The 20832-nt window shown below is 41.6% G+C and overlaps 1 protein-coding gene across 2 annotated transcripts in view; it reads left to right on the top strand.

Moving 5' to 3' along the window:
• abl2 (c-abl oncogene 2, non-receptor tyrosine kinase) overlaps positions 1–20832 on the top strand; it is a 144780-nt gene that overhangs the window by 103731 nt on the left and 20217 nt on the right. For both annotated transcript variants that reach the window (XM_063064003.1, XM_063064006.1), the window contains exon 3: positions 5964–6259. In XM_063064003.1, the coding sequence (XP_062920073.1) occupies positions 5964–6259 (296 nt within the window). The remainder of the gene's footprint in view (positions 1–5963; positions 6260–20832) is intronic.

Genomic DNA, 20832 nt, shown 5'->3' on the forward strand with positions numbered 1-20832 from the left:
CACAATCTTTGTCGCTGATAGTTGGTGAGTAATAAGTAGAAAAACAATTCAGAGCTGTTTTGCTCACTGGGTTTTCAAGCATTCAGGCTTGGATTTGTGTTGGGCACGTGGCCAAGTGGTTAAGGCGTTTATCTAGTGATCTGAAGGTCGCTAGTTTGAGCCTCAGCTGTGGCAGCGTGTTTGTGTCCTTGAGCAAGGCACTTAACCACACATTGCTCTAGTGTCTGTGCGAGGAGTGGTGCCCCACACAGACTTCCAATCTGCTCCTTGTAAGGCATGAAAATGCCCGACGCAGGCCTCTCATGGTCTGAGTTGATGTTCCCTCCCCTCCCAGGCTTGGATATGCCAGAAACGGCTGTGAGTGAAAATGAAGTGATTTCACTATTTCAACAAGTTAGGAGCTAGCAATAATTCGTAAGTATCTACAATCCACTTGAATATTGAAATGAAAATGTAGATTTGGAAGACGCAATCAATGAAAGGATTGTATGAATGCAGACCATTATCTATATGAGGTGTCTGCTGATTTTGTTAATTTAAGGTCAATCAAAAGAACATGGCAGCACACTCTGGATTAATCAAAGTGTTTTTTAAAAAATTATTAATTGAAATTACTTTTAATTTTTTTTCAGGTTTCTTTGTGACTGCCTGTAAGCAAACAAATATCAAGGTTGTAGAATTTATGCATTCTTTGATAATAATAAATATATTTTGTACTTTGAAGTATGTTTACTATATATAGCTTCTAGATTCATGTCCTTGCCGGCAGCCACAAAACAAAGAAACCCCATTGAACCCATTTATAAAGAAAAGCCCATTAAACACCCAATGTGCAGGAAAAACAAATCGTGCAAACAGTAAAAGTAAGCAAGTAACACTCAGAACTGCAATTCACAAATGTGAGTTCACAGCCATGAAGCTAGTCATCACAGCAGCTGATCCTGGATATTTGCAGGCCACAGTCTCAGTTCAGCACAGAGATGAGTAGATCACGCGGAGCAGCAAGCTGAACACCGGCTCATCCCACTCCTCTGGCCTGGCACTTAAAATGGCCAAACAGCGAGTTGATCCTCACTCTCGGATCTGGGCTATGCTGCTTCGATATGCTCTTGGGCCTGGGCTCTGCTGCCTCAATTCAACCCATACTCAACCTTTCCAATTTGGCTTAGAGCTATAGCTATAGAAAGCTATAGACAATAAGTGCAGGAGTAGGCCATTCGGCCCTTCGAGCCAGCACCGCCATTCATTGTGATCATGGCTGATCATCCACAATCAGTATCCAGTTCCTGCCTTATCCCCATAACCTTTGATTCCGCCATCTTTAAGAGCTCTATCCATCTCTTTCTTGAAAGCATCCAGAGACTTGGCCTGCACAGCCTTCTGGGGCAGAGCATTCCACATATCCACCACTCTCTGGGTGAAAAAGTTTTTCCTCAACTCTGTTCTAAATGGCCTACCCCTAATTCTTAAACTGTGGCCTCTGGTTCTGGACTCACCCATCAGCGGGAACATGCTTCCTGCCTGCAGCGTGTCTAATCCCTTAATAATCTTATATGTTTCAATAAGATCTCCTCTCAGCCTTCTAAATTCCAGAGTATACAAGCCCAGTCGCTCCAATCTTACGACATATTACAGTCCCGCCATCTCGGGAATTAACCTTGTGAACCTACGCTGCACTCCCTCAATAGCAAGAATGTTCTTCCTCAAATTTGGAGACCAAAACTGCACACAGTACTCCAGGTGTGGTCTCACCAGGGCCCTGTACAACTGCAGAAGGACCTCTTTGCTCTTTTACTCAATTCCCCTTGTTATGAAGGCCAGCATGCCATTAGCTTTCTTCACAGCCTGCTGTACGTGCATGCTTGCTTTCAGTGACTGATGTACAAGAACACCTAGATCTCGTTGTGCTTCCCCTTTTCCTAACTTGATTCCATTTAGATAATTATCTGCCTTCCTGTTCTTACCACCAAAGTGGATAATCTCACATTTATCCACATTAAACTGCATCTGCCATGCATCTGCCCACTCACCCAGCCTGACCAAGTCACCCTGCATTCTCATAACATCCTCCTCACATTTCACACTGCCACCCAGCTTTGTGTCATCGGCAAATTTGCTAATGTTACTTTTAATCCCTTTATCTAAATCATTAACTGGTCACTGCCTGCCATTCCAAAAGGGAGCCGTTAATCACTACTCTTTGTTTTCTGTCATCTAGCCAATTTTCAATCCATGTCAGTACTCTGCCCCCAATACCATGTGCCCTAATTTTGCCCACTAATCTCCTATGTGGGACTTTATCAAAGGCTTTCTGAAAGTCCAGGTACGCTACATCCACTGGCTCTCGCTTGTCCATTTTCATAGTTACATCCTCAAAAAATTTCAGAAGATTAGTCAAGCACGATTTCCCCTTCGTAAATCCATGCTGACTCGGACCGATCCTGTTACTGCTGGACCGATCCTGTTACTGCTATCCAGATGTGTCGTAATTTCATCTTTTATAATTGACTCCAGCATCTTTCCCATCATTGACATCAGGCTAACCGTCTTTAATTCTCTGTTTTCTCTCTTCCTCCCTTCTTGAAGAGAGGGACAACATTAGCCACCCTCTAATCCACAGGAACTGATCCTGAATCTATAGAACATTGGAAAATGATTACCAATGCGTCCACGATTTCTAAAGCCACCTCCTTAGGTACCCTGGGATGCAGACTATCAGGTCCTGGGGACTTATCTTCAGACCCAACAGTCTATCCAACACCATTTCCTGCCTAAAATAAATTTCCTTCAGTTCATCCATTGCCCTAGGTCCTTTGGCCACTATTACATCTGGGAGATTGTGTCTTCCCTAGTGAAGACGGATCCAAAGTACCCATTCAACTCGTCTGCCATTTCCTTGTTCCCCATAATAAGTTCACCCGTTTCTGTCTTCAAGGGCCCAATTTTGGTCTTAACTATTTTTTTCCTTTTCACACACCTAAAGAAGCTTTTACTATTCTCCTTTATATTCTTGGCTAGTTTACCTTCGTACCTCATTTTTTCTCCACATATTGTCTTTTTAGTTACCTTCTATTGCTCTTGGCGCTAAAGCAATCAAGCTTCTGCTTGTTCCTCACACTAGGGCCCACGTCCGCCACCTTGACTCTGCTTCACCTTGGTTCTGTTGCTTTGAATAGCCTCCAAGTCCGCTGCAACGGCCAAACATTGGCTTGTTCCCCACTCTCAGGCCCCGGTTCCACCGTCTGGATTCGGCCTGTATACGCCAAGCTGCAACCATCCTGCACCATCATGATTTTAGTTCAGACTGCAAAACACCAGGTCGTACAGGTGGTTCAAAAACTCAACTCCAAAAAGGAAGTTACAGGATATTGATTGCAGTGATCATTTTTGAGAAAGTGTGATGAATAAAGTAATTAGTAGTTATTTTTGCTGCCAGCAAATTTTCGCTGTGCTTCACCAGTACCATCTTAAACCAGAAACTTATCGTCTGTTGATAATTATTAGGAACTAATACTGTAGTAGTATTGATAATGTTCTAAATATTCAGTTTTTCATTTAAATAATTTGTTACTCAGTCAAATGGTAGTTGTCTTTTTTATATATAGCTTTTTAACTATTTCCATGAAACTTCAGCTAATTGGGCAGCCGCTTAATTGGGCCAAAATGTACTGGTTTCGATGTATCCCAATTAACTAGAATCCACTGTTTTATGGTTGCTCCATTCGTTATGGCCGTTCCAATCATGGTTAACTCAAATGCTGTGCAAATTAATTTTCAGTTAATTTTCAATGATTAACTATAAAATTAACATGTTAATGTATTTGGGAGGACTGGCATGCTAGTATCCTGCTCTTGGTGATGCTCAGGTATATTATAAAAGCTGCAGTCTTTCAATACTTACAGCAAGATGACCCAAATTTCTTTAGGACTTGTGGGTTGCCATTGGTCACAGTATAAACAATTCATATTTATTTGAGGCAGGACAGCAGTTTTAAACTAATTGTATAACAATAAAATAGATTATAGATCAGTGTTCTTAATCATATTTGAGGTTTGGGTGGATTGAGTCATCAATTTCTCACTGCAAATATGAGTAGAACCACTGAAGTGAATTGCATCTTGAGCTAGTTAACAGAAACCTATATATGCAAACATCTTCATTTAGCAGTGCCTTTCATTTTGGATAAAGCAACTGAAGATATGCAGGCCTGGGGCTTGCTAATTAAAATGCAAGCAATTCCCAAGAGAACATACCAGCAGATTTTAGATTTTGCATGAATATTCAAAAATAAAAGTTGCTGACAAATTTCTGGAAATGAATTTGTCATTACACATAAGATGAGTTGGCTGAAATTCCGCAGCATTTAAATTGGGGAAATGTATTTGCAAAGCCTGTGCATGGATACTACAAGCCAGTTTGTTTGAATGGAGATTTTACAGCTGCTGGAAAGAAAGGAATCTGCAATACTATTTCCAATGATGAGGCTTTTTGTGATATAATAATTTGTTCTTTCATTTTTTAGTTGTTGACTGATTATGAATGCTAGTGTTAACAACTTTGATAGATGGTAAAATTATGGCATGGCTTTGCTGCTTGTCAAAGGTTTTCTCAGCACTTTTGAGGGCACTCTCATGCCCCACTTACCCAATGAAGTGAGCCTCCTGCTGCACACAAGAACCACCATGAGAATAACAAGCTTAAGAAGCTGTTGTCCAGCATGGGACTAGGTGAGAGTAAGAGTTCAGCATGGACTAGAAGGGCCGAGATGGCCTGTTTCCGTGCTGTAATTGTTATATATGGTTATATGTTTTCTTTGCAGATATAAGGTATCGGGTAAATTTGGAACCATTGCTTATCTTGGTTCCAAATGTGGATAGCAAGACACATACAGCAAAATCAGCAACAAGGTCTATTCAGTGGTGAAAGGAGTTGACTGGTTTAAGTATTTGATGTAGATTTTGGTGATCAGAATTTAAATATAGCTGAGATTGATAGGATGTAAACTTCATCAGCAGCTGGAAATACCTACTTATTCTAGGATTGAGCATGCCATTTTTTTTCATCTATATTTGTGCCTAATTCTAGAGCTCTATCACTTGGGATGTGATTTTTGGATAATTTTCTATGGGGGTTTCATTTCATTGTGGAAAGATAACTTTATATTTGAATGTTCTATTTGGTTAGACTCTACAGATCAAGGAGAATTCCATACCCAGTCAAGTTATAGAAATGGTGCAGTGTGTTTGATAGTCACAATGCTCTAAAAGTAGTGTTGGCCATTTTAATAGGTATTTCTAGAGGGTAAATAACATCTCCCTGATCCACGTGACCTCAGACCACTTGAGTTTTGCAATTGTTGCTCACAACTTCGACATGAAATTTAGGATGAATGAAGAGAATGGGATGATTTTCCACCAAAAGTGTATTTTTTTTTATGTGGAGATTAGATTTTGATCTTCAGCATTGCAGAAAATTACTTCCAATGGGTAAGCTCTTTATAATGGTCATCTTCTGGAGCTAAGAAACAAGCCCAATGAGGATAGATTTACCAAGGGCAGGAAGTGAAGTCATGTTGTTGAGCGCCAGGTCAGATGGATGATGGAAGAAGGGAGCACCTAATTAGCTTATTATCATAGCACCTATTTGATCAACCTCTGGACAAAGAGCAATTTTTAAAAGTTTTCTTCATAAATTGATAGCAGTTATTTCCTTCATTTTTGCCAAGGAAGTGGCAGAACTACTGAAAGGTATGGGATGTTGATATGCAGATTTACATTATGATCTGCAAAAGGCTGAATCAATCAGCTGCAATTTTATAATACAGTGATATTAAGACTAAAGACACATGATGGGAATTAAATTTCCTTTTTTTTAAAGACTTCTTCAGAAGAATGACACAAATGATTGGGAATCCAGGAAGTCACTTGAGTGTTTCATCAGATTTTTGTTACTAATTTAACAGGTGAAAAGCTGCGTGTGCTGTGCTATAACCAGAATGGTGAATGGTGTGAGGTGCGCTCAAAGAATGGCCAAGGATGGGTCCCCAGCAATTATATTACACCTGTAAATAGTCTGGAAAAGCATTCCTGGTACCATGGTCCTGTCTCGCGCAGTGCTGCTGAGTACCTGCTAAGCAGCCTTATCAATGGAAGCTTTCTTGTCCGAGAAAGTGAAAGTAGTCCAGGACAGCTATCTATATCTCTCCGCTATGAGGGTCGAGTTTACCACTACAGAATCAACACCACACATGATGCCAAGGTCAGTAGTTAATCTGAGTGCATATTCTTTTGCTTTACTTGCATTCAGCTGCACTATTGTCTGCCTTTCTTCCTATTACCAGAACTTGATTTGTCTCTGAATTTAAATAGTGACTGCTGATTACTCCAGTGGGGAAAATAATCATAGCAACCTTAATCCTGTTACCGTGTGTGCAACTTTTGGGTCACTTGACAGAAAAAAATGGTAAAAATGATAAATACTGCTCTAAAAGCAAGCTCTTAATTCCATCACAGTAGCAGATGATTTTAGGTTTCTGGGATTAAGTGTGGGATTTTGAAGTGTAAATTCTTAATTTACTTTGAAAGGATATAATTCCTATCCACATCACTGGATGAAGGCATGCTGTCTGCCGTATAGCCCATGGAAGCTTAGAATCACTGGCTGAACAGCTGTGTTTTTATCAAACAATACTTGTTAATCCTTTGCCTTTTGATAACTTAGTTGATGTGTAAACCTGCATGTTTCAAAATATTTGATCATTACATGATTCAGGCATTTTAGGGGATATCAGAATTAAAATAGTGGATTACACAGAACACTATAGCATGGGGCAGGCCATTTGCCCCACAATGTTGTGATCTTGAGACAAATTTATTCTAAATTTCCTCCTCCTTTGTATCATATATATTCTTCCATTCCCTTCATATTTGCTTGCGTTTCAATCTAAAAACCCTTTAAACTCTATCAAACTGCCTGCTTGTGCTACTACCATTGGGTAGCCCGTTCTAGACATCCGCCACTCTAACATAAAAAATAAAACTTACTGCCTTTAAACTCACCACTCTGACTTCAGAAGCATGTTCTCAATCTACCCAATCTACGACTCTATCTGGTCTCCCCTTAGCCTCCGATGCGTTGGAGAAAACAACCCAAATTAATCCAATCTCTCCTCTCCTCTAGCTCATACCTTGTAATCCAGGTGGCATCCTGATAAACCTCTTCTGCACCCTCCATTATTTCCACATCCTTATATAATGGGGCGACTAGAGCTGCACACAATATGGCCAAACTGAAGTTTTCTGTAGCTGCAGCATGGTTTTGTTACTCTTACCATTACAGTTTTGGCCCTTATCTAGGAATAGATGTGCTGGCATTGGAGAGGGTCCAGAGGAGGTTCCAAGAATGACCCCGGGAATGAAAGGGTTAATGTATGAGGAGTGTTTGATGGCTTTGGGCTTGTACTTGCTGGAGTTTAGAACAACGAGGGGGATCTCATTTGAACCTACCAAATATTGAAAGGCCTAGATAGAGTGGACATGGGGAGGATATTTCCTATAGTGGGGGAATCTAGGACCAGAGGGCACAGCCGCAGAATAGAAGGGCATCCTTCTCAAACAGATGAGAAATTTCCTTAGCCAGAGGGTGATGAGTCTGTGGAATTCATTGTCGCATTCAGCTGTGGGTGCCAAGTCATTGGGTATACAGTTGTGCGCCGCTTAACGTCCATTCGGACAACGTACGATTGCATATACACCCGTAGTCCCGATCGGAGAACGTGACGTAGCGGATGTAACCAGTCTCGTGTATCGTGCATCTCTTGAGTGCTGTAGCATTATGTGTATAGTGTACAGTATACAGTTTTAGTGTAAGTTCTTGGCTATTTAGTCAATACAGGTACACTACAGTACCCCATATAGGTTTGCTAAGTATATAATATGGTGTTCGTACAACGTCCAAATCACATAGCGTCCAATTTCACAGAACGTATTGTGGATGTTAAGTGATGCATACCTGTATTTAAAGCAGAGATTAATAGGTTGTTAAATAGTAAGAGCATCAAAAGTTACGAGGTGAAGGCAGAAGATTGGGGTTGAGAGGGATAATAAATTAGCCATGATGTAATGGTGGAGCAGACTCAATGGGCCAGATGGCCTATTTCTGCTCCTGTGTCTTATGGTCATATGCCTTCTTACCAACTTATCCGCTTGATACCACTTTTCAATAAATGCTGGACCTGAACCCCACAGTCTTTCTATACTAATGCTATTAAGGGACTTTTCATTTGACCTCCTAAAGCGTAATACCGTCCACTTGTCTGGCATCTGCCACTCTTCCTATATCTAACAGATCTACATCCTGCTCTATTCTTTTATAGTTCTTTCCACTATTGACAACTCCACCAATCTTGGCACCATCTGCGAACCTTTTAATCCACTTATATACATTTTTATTCAGATTATTCATGTATACTAAAGGTTCCAGCACCAATCCTCATGGACCACTACTGGTCACAGATCACCAACCAGAATAATAGCCTTCCACTCCTAGCCGATTTCGGTTTTATGTGTTATTTGGTATGATTTGGTAGGTTATTTTTTGGGTCTGGAAACGCTCAAAAATTTTTCCAATATAAATTAATGGTAATTGCTTCTTTGCTTCACGCCATTTCAGCATGAAAGGTTTCATAGGAACACTCTACCTTCGCGGGGGAAATATGGGACAAGGGAGGTCCCGTATGGGACAAACCAATTTAGCCCAATATACGGGATGTCCCGGCAAATATGGGACAGTTGGCAACCCTATGTTCAAGTTCAACAGTGCGTGACAGGGAATGAGGAAAGATGCAGCTGACTTATATTGTTTCCTCGTGGATCGGTAGCACATGCTTTGCGGCCCGGTGATTGGGGACTGCTGCTAAAAGGGGCCAGTCTGATTTTGGCTTCCAAAACCTTACATATGCTTCCTTTCTCTTCTTGACTAAATTTTGGGCCTGTCGGGTCATCCAAGGTTGTCTGAATTCTGATCTGGTTTTTTAAACAGCTCTCACATGTCAAGACGTGGACTTGTCCCACAGCAGATGCTCCCAATCAACATCTTTTGGCTCCTGTCTTATCCTGTTATTCGCAGCTCCTTACTTAACTCCCTATACACATGACTGTGTGGTCAGATTCTGCTGATGATACCACCATAGGGGACTCTATTTCATATTATAATGATCAGAAGTACAGAAAGGAGAAAGAGAGCTTAATGGCATGGTGTCATGGCAACAATCTTCCCCTCAATGTCAGCAAACAGAGGAAAAAGCAGTTGGCCGTTGACTTCAGGAAGAAGGAATGCATAGGTTTCTGTTTACATCAACAATAGTGATGAGAGGGTTGAGAGTTTCAAATTCCTAGGAATTTGCCATGATTGAACCATGTAGGTGCTATTGGCCAAGCAAGCTCTTCAACACTTCTATGTCCTTTGGCATGTTCCATTTGTCCTACACCAATTTTCATCGATGCACCTTAGAAAGCATCCTATCTGGAGAGAGTTGTGGGCACAGCTGAACACATCACAAAAAACAGCCTTCCCTCCATTGACTCTGTCTACACTATTACCTACCTTATAATCTACCTGTACTATACTTTCTCTGTATTTTAACACTTTATTCTGCACTCTTTTATTGCTTTACCTCATACCGCCTCATTGTAATGAATTGATTTATATGGATGGTATGCAAAACAAATTTTTCTTTGTATCTTGGTATGTGTGACAATAATAAACCAATTTACCAGGAGGTGGTCTGGTATTCCACCCTATATAGACATTATATAGGTTCAGGAAACTTTCCTGAACACACTTGACAAATACCACCCATCCAGTCCCTTAACATTCTGGGTAACCAAATTTATACAATAAAAAATTAAATCTCCTTCTAATACTCTATTATGCTTACAATTATGAGCAATTTATCTGCACACCTGTGTCTCAAGTTCCCACTGACTGTTTGGGGTGGGGAGTCTATAATACAGTCCCATTAGTGACCCTCCCCTTCTTTCTGTTTCCTACCCATTTTGCCTCTCTGAATGATCCCCCAGGAATGTTCTGTACTGTTCTATACTTCATGCTCTAATAGTAATGAAGTTAAAGTCCCCACTATGAAAATTCATCTTGTTTCTACACTTTTCCAAAACCAGTCTAACTATCTGTTCCTACACCTCTCGGTGGCTACTGGGGAGGGTGGGGTGAGGTGGTGCAGTCCTATACTATAATTCCATCAGTGTAGTGGCATCTTCCTTTATTTTGAGCTCCAGTCAAATTACATCAGTGGATGTAATTTAGTGTAATCTCTCTAGGTTCTGAAATGAAGATTTCCTTTATCAGTTGTGCAACTCCTCCGCCTCTGTTAACCTCCTCTATACATTATATTGTAAAATGTAATTTTATTACATAAGTTCTGAAGGAATGCATTCCAGAGTAGATACAATGAAATGCCTACTCTTTATTTGTAGCAACAATGGAATTTCAGTGTGGCTGTGTGCAATAAAAAAGTAGTTTTCAGTCTTTGGATAGCGAAACAATTTCACGCCTCAGTGTCTTCTTAAGTTACCCACGCCCTCAAATGAAAGTGGATCAGGTAAAAGGTATGCAATATTGATGCATTTCATTTCAATGTTACAAAATAAGGCACTCCCCAAGTTACACATATACAGTTTCAAAAGGCAAGTAGCTAGTTGCTGTTGGTAGTAGAACTGCATTTTATTAACATGTTCCTTTCCTGAGGTGTCTCCTGATAGATCATCTGATTTATACAATAGGAAATCCATTCAATCTGATAAAGAAAGAAGCTACTATTTATGCACACTTATACGTGCCATTACTTCACATTCACAAAAGGTAATATTTTCTGGTCCCCACATCTCCCCTTTTGGGAGTGTCAGGGTAGTGGGAAAACAGTCACCCCGACGCTGAGCTATTCCACACACTGTGAACTCTCTTTCAGGTACTCTGCAACCTATGTTTTTGATATTCATTATTAGTTTGTAATTATTATTTTGTTTATTTCTTTTTGTATTTGCACAAGTTGCATATTGGTTGCTTGTCCATCTTTGTGTTGGTTTTTCATTGATTCTGTTGTGTTTCTTTGTATTTACTGTGAATGCCTGGAAGAAAATGAGTCTCTGGGTAGTATATGGTGACATATATGTACTTTGTACTTTGAACTTTGAAGTTTGAAGTTCGATTCAGATGATCAAAGTAAAAATTGCCCTGTTTGGAAGGTGCAGGAAAATAGTTTATCTAACTGCCTCTGTTAGCAATCTGTGTTTCTTAGTACACAGGTGACAAGTCTTTCTTTGCTGGAGATGTAACTTATTCTTCAAGTTGGTGAGATCATGCAGTTTGTTTGCAGCAACCAGGCCACGTAAAGTAGTAGATTGCTGCTTTAGTGATTCAAAGAGACTTGGGTTCTCAGTCATAGAAGTTTCTAACTGCATTTTATTTCAGCTGAGCTAATAAGTTGAGTGAAGTGGTTAAGATAAACTGGGGTAATTTGTGAAGTTGGCATCATAGACTGGGATGCATCCCATTCACTGTTCCTTCTAAGTTGTGTGAGTGCGTGTCTGCGCTGCAACTGAAATGTTCCTGCACACATAGTCTTTGTACCATGCAGCTGAAATTTTCTTTACGTTTAAAGTGCTACACAGTTTTCAGGCTGTGTTTTTTTTAAACTTGCCTGCTCAGAGCAATGGTTGGTCCATGCAGCTGTAAAAAATATTAAGAGGGAATGTTGATCCCAATGATCTTAGTCATGAGTAACTAACGTACATAATGAGTCATCTGCTTGGTTGTTTCGGAAAGCTTTAAGACTCACAAAAAGTATTATTGTGATGTGTACACTTGTCCCACCCAGAAACTGTTGCTAGATGAGAAATCATTCTGAAATTCATACGTGCGCTGCTATTGCTAACAATCAAATTCTATGGGAATTTGTGAGCTCCATTCTCATTTTTTAAATTCAGTAAATGTTATTTTCCTATTGACTAAAATGCTTGAACTTACTCATAATTGGTGTGAATAAGATGAAATTCAGCTCTATTTTAGAATTCCAGCACAGGTAATTAGATTACGTTAGATTAGATTATGAGGACACACAGTCCTCTTTTATTGTCATTTAGTAATGCGTGCATTAAGAATTGATACAATGTTCCTCCAGTATGATATTACAGAAACACAAGACAAACCAAGACTAAAAAAATTGACAAAAGCCACATAATTATAACATATAGTTACAACAGTACAAAGCAATACCGTAATTTGATAAAGAACAGACCATGGGCATGGTAAAAAAAAAAGTCTCAAAGTCTCTTGAAAGTTCCATCATCTCAAGCAGATGGTAGAAGGGAGAAACTCTCCCTGCCATGAACCTCCAGCGCCGCAAACTTGCGGATGCAGCACCCTGGAAGCACCCGACCACAGCTGACTCTTGAGTTCATCCGAAAATTTCGAGCCTCCGACCAGCCCTCCGACACCGAGCACCATCTCTGCCAAGCGCTTCGACCCCGGCCCCAGCAATAGGCAATAGGCAATAGGCAAAGCCGAGGATTTGGGGCCTTCCTCTCCGAAGATTCTCGATCACACAATAGCAGCGACAGCGAAGTAGGGGTATGATAAGTTATTAGTCCTGCTATTTTTCGAGAGGAAAGCTCTATTTTCTTGATAGATTGGATACAAAATTTTGTGAGCTGTGGTTAAGAAACAAGGGAGTTATCCCATGTCATAGACCACTACAGCACAGAAACTGGCCCTTTGGCTCATTTAGTCCCTGCCTACCTGTTTTTCTGCCTGTTCCCATCTACCCAGATCTGAACCATAGACCTCCATACCCCTCTTGTTCACATGCCTATCCAGCTTCTCCTAAATGTTGCAATTCAGCGTTCATCCCACCACCTACACTGAAGCTTGTTGCACACTCACACAACCCTCAAAGTGAAGGAGCTCCCCCTTCAGGTTCCCCTTAATATTTCACCTTTCACCCTCAAACCTATGACCTCTGCTTCTCTTTTCACCCATCCTCAGGGGAAAGAGCTTGCTTATATTTATCCTAACTATACCACTCATACTTTTGAATACCTCTATAAGATCTTCCTCATTCTCCTATGCTCCCGGGAATAACGTCCTAACTGTTTCAATCTTTCCCTATAACTCAGGCCCTCCAGTCTCGGCAACGTCCTTGCAAATTTTCTCTGCACTCTTTCAGGCTTTTTGATATCTTTCCTGTAGGTGGGTGACCACAACTGCACACAGTTTGGCCTCACCAATGTATTATACAACTTCGACATACCCTTAAGGCATAGGAGCAGAATTGGGCTATTTGGTCCATCAAGTCTTCTCTGCCATTCCATCATGGATGTTTTATTATCCCTTTCAACCCCATTCTCCTGCCTTCATCCTGTAACCTTTAATGGCCTGTCTCATTAAGAACCTATCAACCTCTACTTTAAATATACACAATGACTTGGCCTTAACAGCTGTCTGTGGCAATAAATTCCAACGATTCATTACCCTCTGGCTACAGAAATTCCTCCTTATCTTTGTTTTCAATGGGCGTCCCTCTCTTCCGAAGATGTGCCCTCTGGTCCTAGACTCCTCCATTATAGGAATCATCTTCTCCACATCAGTTCTGTCTAGGCCTTTCAAAGTTCAATAGGTTTCAATGAGATTTCCCCCATCCTCACCATCTTTCTAAATTCCAGCATATATACCATCCCAACTTCTGTCTTTCTTTCTTTTTAAATCTTTTTATTAATTTTTCCAAAATTATAAACAAAATAACAATGTTGATACAAAGAGATTGGAATAATCTTATTGTTAAACATATACAGAAAAGATTTCAGATAACACAGGTATAATAGACTTCCAAACTCATGATGTAATTAATCATAGAGAAAAAAGAAATAGAAAGAAAAAAGAATACAAAGAACCCCCCCCAAAAAAAAAGAAAGAAAGACCTAAATACTAAACCCAAAAAAGCAAATGGAACAAAACAAGGCTAGACCAATATCTTAAATCGAACACGTTCAGTAATGTCGTCAACTCCTCTTCTCTATTCATATATTTTAAGTTAATAAGAAGGATTCTGAAAGGTCAAATTACAACATATGAAAATGTTGAATAAATGGTTTCCAAGTTTCTTCAAATTTAACCGAAGGATCAAAAATGTCACTTCTAATTTTTTCCAAGTTTAAATATAATATAGTTTGGGAAAAACATTGAAATGTAGTAGGAGGATTGGTCTCCTTCCAGTTCAATAAAATAGATGTTCTGGCCATTAAAGTAACAAATGCAATCATCCGACAGGCTGAAGAAGATAAAGATCTATATTCTACCATTGGCAATCCAAAAATTACTGTAATAGGATGGAGTTTTAAATCAAAACACAAAACTGTTGAGATAATATCAAAAATATCTTTCCAATATTTTTCCAATAGAGGACAGGACCAAAACATATGAGATAAAGAAGCCACCTCAGAGTGACATCTGTCACAAATAGGGTTTATATGGGAATAAAAATGGGCTAATTTATCTTCAGACATATGGGCTCTGTGCACTACTTTAAATTGTATTAATGTATATTTAGCACATATAGAGGAAGTACTGACTAATTGAAAAATTTTATCCCATTTCTCTATAGGTAGGCAAAATTAAAGTTCCCTTTCCCATTCATTTTTACTTTTATCGGATATACCTGGCTGTAATTTCATAATTATATCTTAGATAGATGCTATTAATCCGTTCTGAAAAGGATTTAAACCTAAAATTTTATCGATGATATCAGTAGGGTATGAGGTCGGAAAGGTAGGCAACATAGTATTTAAAAAATTTCTTATTTGTAAATATCTAAAAAAATGGAATCTAGGCAAATCAAATTTCTTAGATAACTGTTCAAAAGACATGAAACGGTTATCCAGAAATAAGTCACAAAAACATGTTATACCTTTCGTTTTCCATATCAAAAAGGCTTGGTCCATAACCGAGGGTTGAAAAAGAATTAGATCTAATAGGGCTTGATAGTATAAATTTGTTCAAACCTAAAAATTTACAAAATTGAAACCATATTTGCAATGTATGTGTAACGTTCTGTTATATTGGCTCGTATATGTCTAGAGGAAATCTCACCCAGCACCTGCCTCAACACTCCCCACAGGGTCGGTTGCCGCCCGAATCAAGCCCAAACATCAATCATCAGCCAGCACACCCAGTAACTTTTAACAAGTACACTTTATAGATATTACTAATTCTATGACATTAATATAAATTCGATGCAGAAAGGGAAGGAATGAAAAAAAAAGGTGCCAACACTCATCAAAGTCCAAGTTCTTCGCGCGCAACCGTTGGAGCTCAATCGAATCCGGACGACCACCGGAATCCTGTCGACTCGCGGCTCGGGACCACCCGAAGTGATCGACCGGAGCCTCTCCGCACATCCGCCATCCTCCTCGTCTCTCCTCCAACTCCCCGTCAAAAACCCCATCCACCATCCTTCTCGTCTCTCCACCATCCTCCCCGTCTCTCCACCATCCTCCCCGTCTCTCCTCCGACTCCCCGCCAAAAACCCCCGCACGTCCACCGTCCTCCCCGCCTCTCCTCCGACTCCCCATCAAAAGCTCCATCCACCGTCATATGAGACAGCATTGTATCTGAAAACAAAACGATACATGATCACCCATTGGTTAATAGCACCCTGCTATCTGTAATAACCCAAGCAACTGTCTAGTTAGAGACTGTCTCAGCATTCCTCAGTATAACATAACAAAAGAAGCCATTTTAAATTTAACGAAAAAGAAAGGTCCTGTACATATGTTTAACTATTACAGTAACCATTTGTTTATTCAATTTAGATAGTACAAAAGGAAGTGAAGTTCCTAAAATGGAAGCTAAAGACAACCCTTGTACAGAGTGGCCTTCAAGGTTTACCCAATATGGGCTTGGAGATGTATTCCAATCTTGTGTACAAAATATTAAACCAACTCCTGTATTCATCGCTCTAATTTATGGTGGCCAAAGTGCCAAAAACTCTCTTTACAACCCTGTCTACCAGTGACGTCTCTTCAGGGACTTGTGGATCTGTATTTCCAGATCCCTTTGTTTGACTACACACTTCAGTACCCTACTATTCTTTGTGCAAGCCCTATCCTGGTTTGTGCTGCCAAAGTACAACACCTCATACTTGTCTGCATTAAATTCCATCAGCCATTTTTTTAGCCAATTTTTCCATCTGGTTCAGAACTCATTGTAAGCTTTGATGGCCTTCCTCGCTGTTCACTATGCCCTCAATCCTGGTGTCGTCTACAAATTACTGATTCATTGTACAATATTATTATCTTAATCATTAATATAGATGATAGGTAACAATGGACCTGGCAACGATCCCCATAGCATGCCACTAGTCACAGGACATAGGTCAGAGAGGCAACCATCTCCAACCACACTCTTATCTCCTGCTAAACCAATGTTGAATTCAATTTACTATTGCATCTTGAATACTAAGTAACTTAAACTTCAAAGTAAATTTATTATTAAAGTGCATATACGTCAACATATACAACCCTAAGGGCCATTTTCTTGCAGGCATTCACAGTAAATACTAGAAACACGGTAGAATCAATGAGAGACCAGATCCAACAAGGCGGACAAACCACCAATGTACAAAAGGCAACAAACTTTGTAAATAGAAAAAGAAAGGAAATAAATAAATAAATAAATAAATAAATAGAGCATGAGATTAAGAGTCCTTGAAAGTGAGCCCACAGGTTGTGGGAACAGTTCGGTGATGGAGCAAATGAAGTTGTGAAGTTATCCCCTTGGTTGAAGACCCCGAAGGTTGAGGAGTAATAACTGTTCCTGAACCTGGAGCTGTGGGTCCTGTGGCTCCTGTACTTTCTAACTGATGGCAGTAGTGGAAAAAAACTGCTACCAACCTTATAGTTCCTACACCTTGCACTTCCTGTTTCTACCTCCTACCCAAGATCCACAAACCTGCCTGTCCTGGCAGACCTATTGTCTCAGCTTGCTCCTGCCCCACCGAACTCATTTCTGCATACCTCAACATGGTTTTATCCCCACTTGTTCAATCCCTGCCTACCGATGTTCGTGACACTTCTCACGCTCTTAAACTTTTCGATGATTTTAAGATCCCTGGCCCCCACCGCTTTATTTTCACCATGGATGTCCAGTTCCTATATATACTTCCATCCCCCATCAGGAAGGTCTTAAAGCTCTCCGCTTCTTTTTGGATTCAGACCTAATCAGTTCCCCTCTACCACCACTCTGCTCCGTCTAGCGGAATTAGTCCTTACTCTTAATAATGTTACGTACCCCGTAACTGGGTTGCCAAACCAGCAGAAATGGACCACTCAGTTGGAGTCTGGATTACTGGAACTAAGAAAGTTTTATTAAAGAAATAAGCAACACAGTAATCTAATAGTAAGGATATAAATGCAACAGGTTAGCAATGAATAAACACACATGTACACAGAACTAGGATAATAGGGTCAATCAGCTCTATCGCAGTCTAGGGGTAAAATGTTCAATCAGAAGTGACAGAGTTCAGTTTAGTTCAGTTTGCAGTAATCGCCGTCGTGCCGTTGGGGGGAGAGAGAGCGAATGCTGATATTCAAATCGGATTCAACAGACCTTTGATATTCCTCGCAGTTAGCTTTCGGGCGAGCCCTTTGTAATGTCTTCTGAGGTCACCGACTGTGACCCCTCCGTTTCAGATACGATCGTTCCTCTACAGTGAACCTGGCACCCAGGCAAGGGCGGACACACACCAGGTTCCTGCCGACCGTATCTTTCCACCCTGTGTGTCTATGGCTGGTCCCGCAACCAGTCCTCCAAAGACTCCCACCGACTTGTGGGGGGCACACCGCTTCCAGGGTCTTGTTACCTCGTGGTGTCGTGTCTTAGCGAACCTGCCCCTTTTTATCCCCCTGCTGGAGTATCGCCTGTCCATCACACTTCAAACAGTTCAGGGTTCAAAAGGAGCCGGTCTTGACAATACTCAGACCGGTGTCTCCTTCCGTTAAACTCTCTCATCTCTTCATTAACATTTCCAAATGCTGCTCCATTGTCTTACTTATCTCTCTCTCCTGAAGACAGGTGGCAGATCAACTGTTGATCCCACTGGTGCTAGCACAGGACAGTTAACATCTTAGTCTATGTGTACTTTTGTAACCCTCTTTCGTCACAATAATTTCTCCTTTGGCTCCTCCCACTTCCTCCAAACTAAAGGTGCAGCTATGGGCACGCGTATGGGTCCTAGCTATGCCTGCCTTTTTGTTGGCTTTGTGGAACAATCTATGTTCCAACCCTATTCTGGTATCTGTCCCCCACTTTTCCTTCGCTACATCGACGACTGCATTGGCGCTGCTTCCTGCACGCATGCTAAGCTCGTTGACTTTATTAACTTTGCCTCCAACTTTCACCCTGCCCTCAAGTTTACCTGGTCCATTTCCGACACCTCCCTCCCCTTTCTAGATCTTTCTGTCTCTATCTCTGGAGACAGCTTATCTACTGATGTCTACTATAAGCCTACTGACTCTCACAGCTATCTGGACTATTCCTCTTCTCACCCTGTCTCTTGCAAAAATGCCATCCCCTTCTCGCAATTCCTCCGTTTCCGCCGCATCTGCTCTCAGGATGAGGCTTTTCATTCCAGGACGAGGGAGATGTCCTCCTTTTTTAAAGAAAGGAGCTTCCCTTCCTCCACCATCAACTCTGCTCTCAAACGCATCTCCCCCATTTCACACACATCTGCTCTCACTCTATCCTCCCGCCACCCCACTAGGAATAGGGTTCCCCTTGTCCTCACCTACCACCCCACCAGCCTCCGGGTCCAACATAATATTCTCCGTAACTTCCGCCATCTCCAATGGGATCCCACCACTAAGCACATCTCCCCCCCCCGCCCCCGTTTCCGCAGTGATCGCTCCCTACACAACTCCTTTGTCCATTCGTCCCCCCCCCATCCCTCCCCACCGATCTCCCTCCTGGCACTTATCCTTGTGAGCGGAACAAATGCTACACATGCTCTTACACTTCCTCCCTTACCACCATTCAGGGCCCCAGACAGTCCTTCCAGGTGAGGCGACACTTCATCTGTGAGTCGGCTGGGGTGATATACTGTGTCCGGTGCTCCCGATGTGGCCTTCTATATATTGGCGAGACCCGACGCAGACTGGGAGACCGCTTTGCTGAACACCTATGCTCCGTCTGCCAGAGAGGGCAGGATCTCCCAGTGGCCACATATTTTAATTCCACATCCCATTCCTATTCTGACATGTCTATCCATGGCCTCCTCTACTGTAAAGATGAAGCCACACTCAGGTTGGAGGAACAACACCTCATATTCTGTCTGGGTAGCTTCCAACCTGATGGCATGAACATTGACTTCTCTGACTTCCGCTAATGCCCCACCTCCCCCTCGTACCCCATCTGTTACTTATTTTTATACACACATTCTTTCTCTCACTCTCCTTTTTCTCCCTCTGTCCCTCTGAATATACCTCTTGCCCATCCTCTGGGTCCCCCCCCCGCCTCCTTGTTTTTCTTCCCGGACCTCCTGTCCCATGATTCTCTCGTATCCCTTTGGCCAATCACCTGTCCAGCTCTTGGCTCTATCCCTCCCCCTCTTGTCTTCTCCTATCATTTTGGATCTCCCCCTCCCCCTCCCACTTTCAAATCCTTTACTCAGTCTTCCTTCAGTTAGTCCTGACGAAGGGTCTCGGCCTGAAACGTCGACTGTACCTCTTCCTAGAGATGCTGCCTGACCTGCTGCGTTCACCAGCAACTTTGATGTGTGTTGCTAGATTTTCAATCTCCCCCTTTTATGCTGATCCATCATCACCTTTGATTCGGCCAGTGACAGTGGTGTCATCATCGAACTGAAATATGGCATTGGAGCTGTGCTTAGCCTTGCAGTCATCAGTGTAGAGTGAGTGGAGCAAGAGGCTAAGCACACACCTGTGCTGATGGTGATTGTTGAGGAGATGTTGTTGCTAATCCAAACTGACAGGGGTCTGCAAGTGAGGAAATCAAGGATCCAGTTGCATAAGGAGATTTTGAGATCTTGAAGTTTATTGATTTGTTTTTGGGGGATGATAATATCGAATGCCGAACTGTAGTCAGTAAGCATCTTGATGTACACATGTTCACTGTCCAGACTTTCCAGGGTTGAGTGAAGAGCCAGTGAAATGGCATATGCTGTGAACCTGTTGCGGCAATAGGCAAATTGGAGTGAATACAAGTCACTTCTCTCACACAAGAGTTGGTATGTTTCATCACCAACCTCTCAAAGCACTTCATCACAGTAGATATAAGTGCTACTGGACACTAGTCATTGAGGCAGGTCACCATGTTCTTCTTGGGGACCAGTGTAATTGAAGCCTGCCAAAACAAGAGGAACACTTCAGCCAGTCGATCAGCCTGGTACCCACTCTGGGCCAGATGCTTTCCTTGGAGTCATCCTCTTTAAGGATGCTCTCACTTCGGCCTAGAGACTGAAATCACAGGTCATCAGGGAGCTGGTGGGGGGTTTGTGGGAGTTTGTCAAGATTCCTCCATGCTTTGACGCTGAAAGCAAGCATAAAAGGCATTGAACTCCTCTGCGAAAGCTTGTCACCTATGCCACTTGCTTTCATTTTGTTGGAGGTATTGCATTCGGGCCTATCCACAGCTGTCGCGCATCCTTTAGTCATTCAAGTTTGGTCCGGGATTGCCACTTCACCCATGAGATGGCTTTCTAGAGATTGTCCCTGGATGTCTTCTATTTTACTTGGTCTCCAGACCTG

The sequence above is a fragment of the Mobula hypostoma genome, chromosome 12 (assembly GCF_963921235.1).
Source record: "Mobula hypostoma chromosome 12, sMobHyp1.1, whole genome shotgun sequence".
Classification (NCBI taxonomy): Eukaryota; Metazoa; Chordata; class Chondrichthyes; order Myliobatiformes; family Myliobatidae; genus Mobula; species Mobula hypostoma.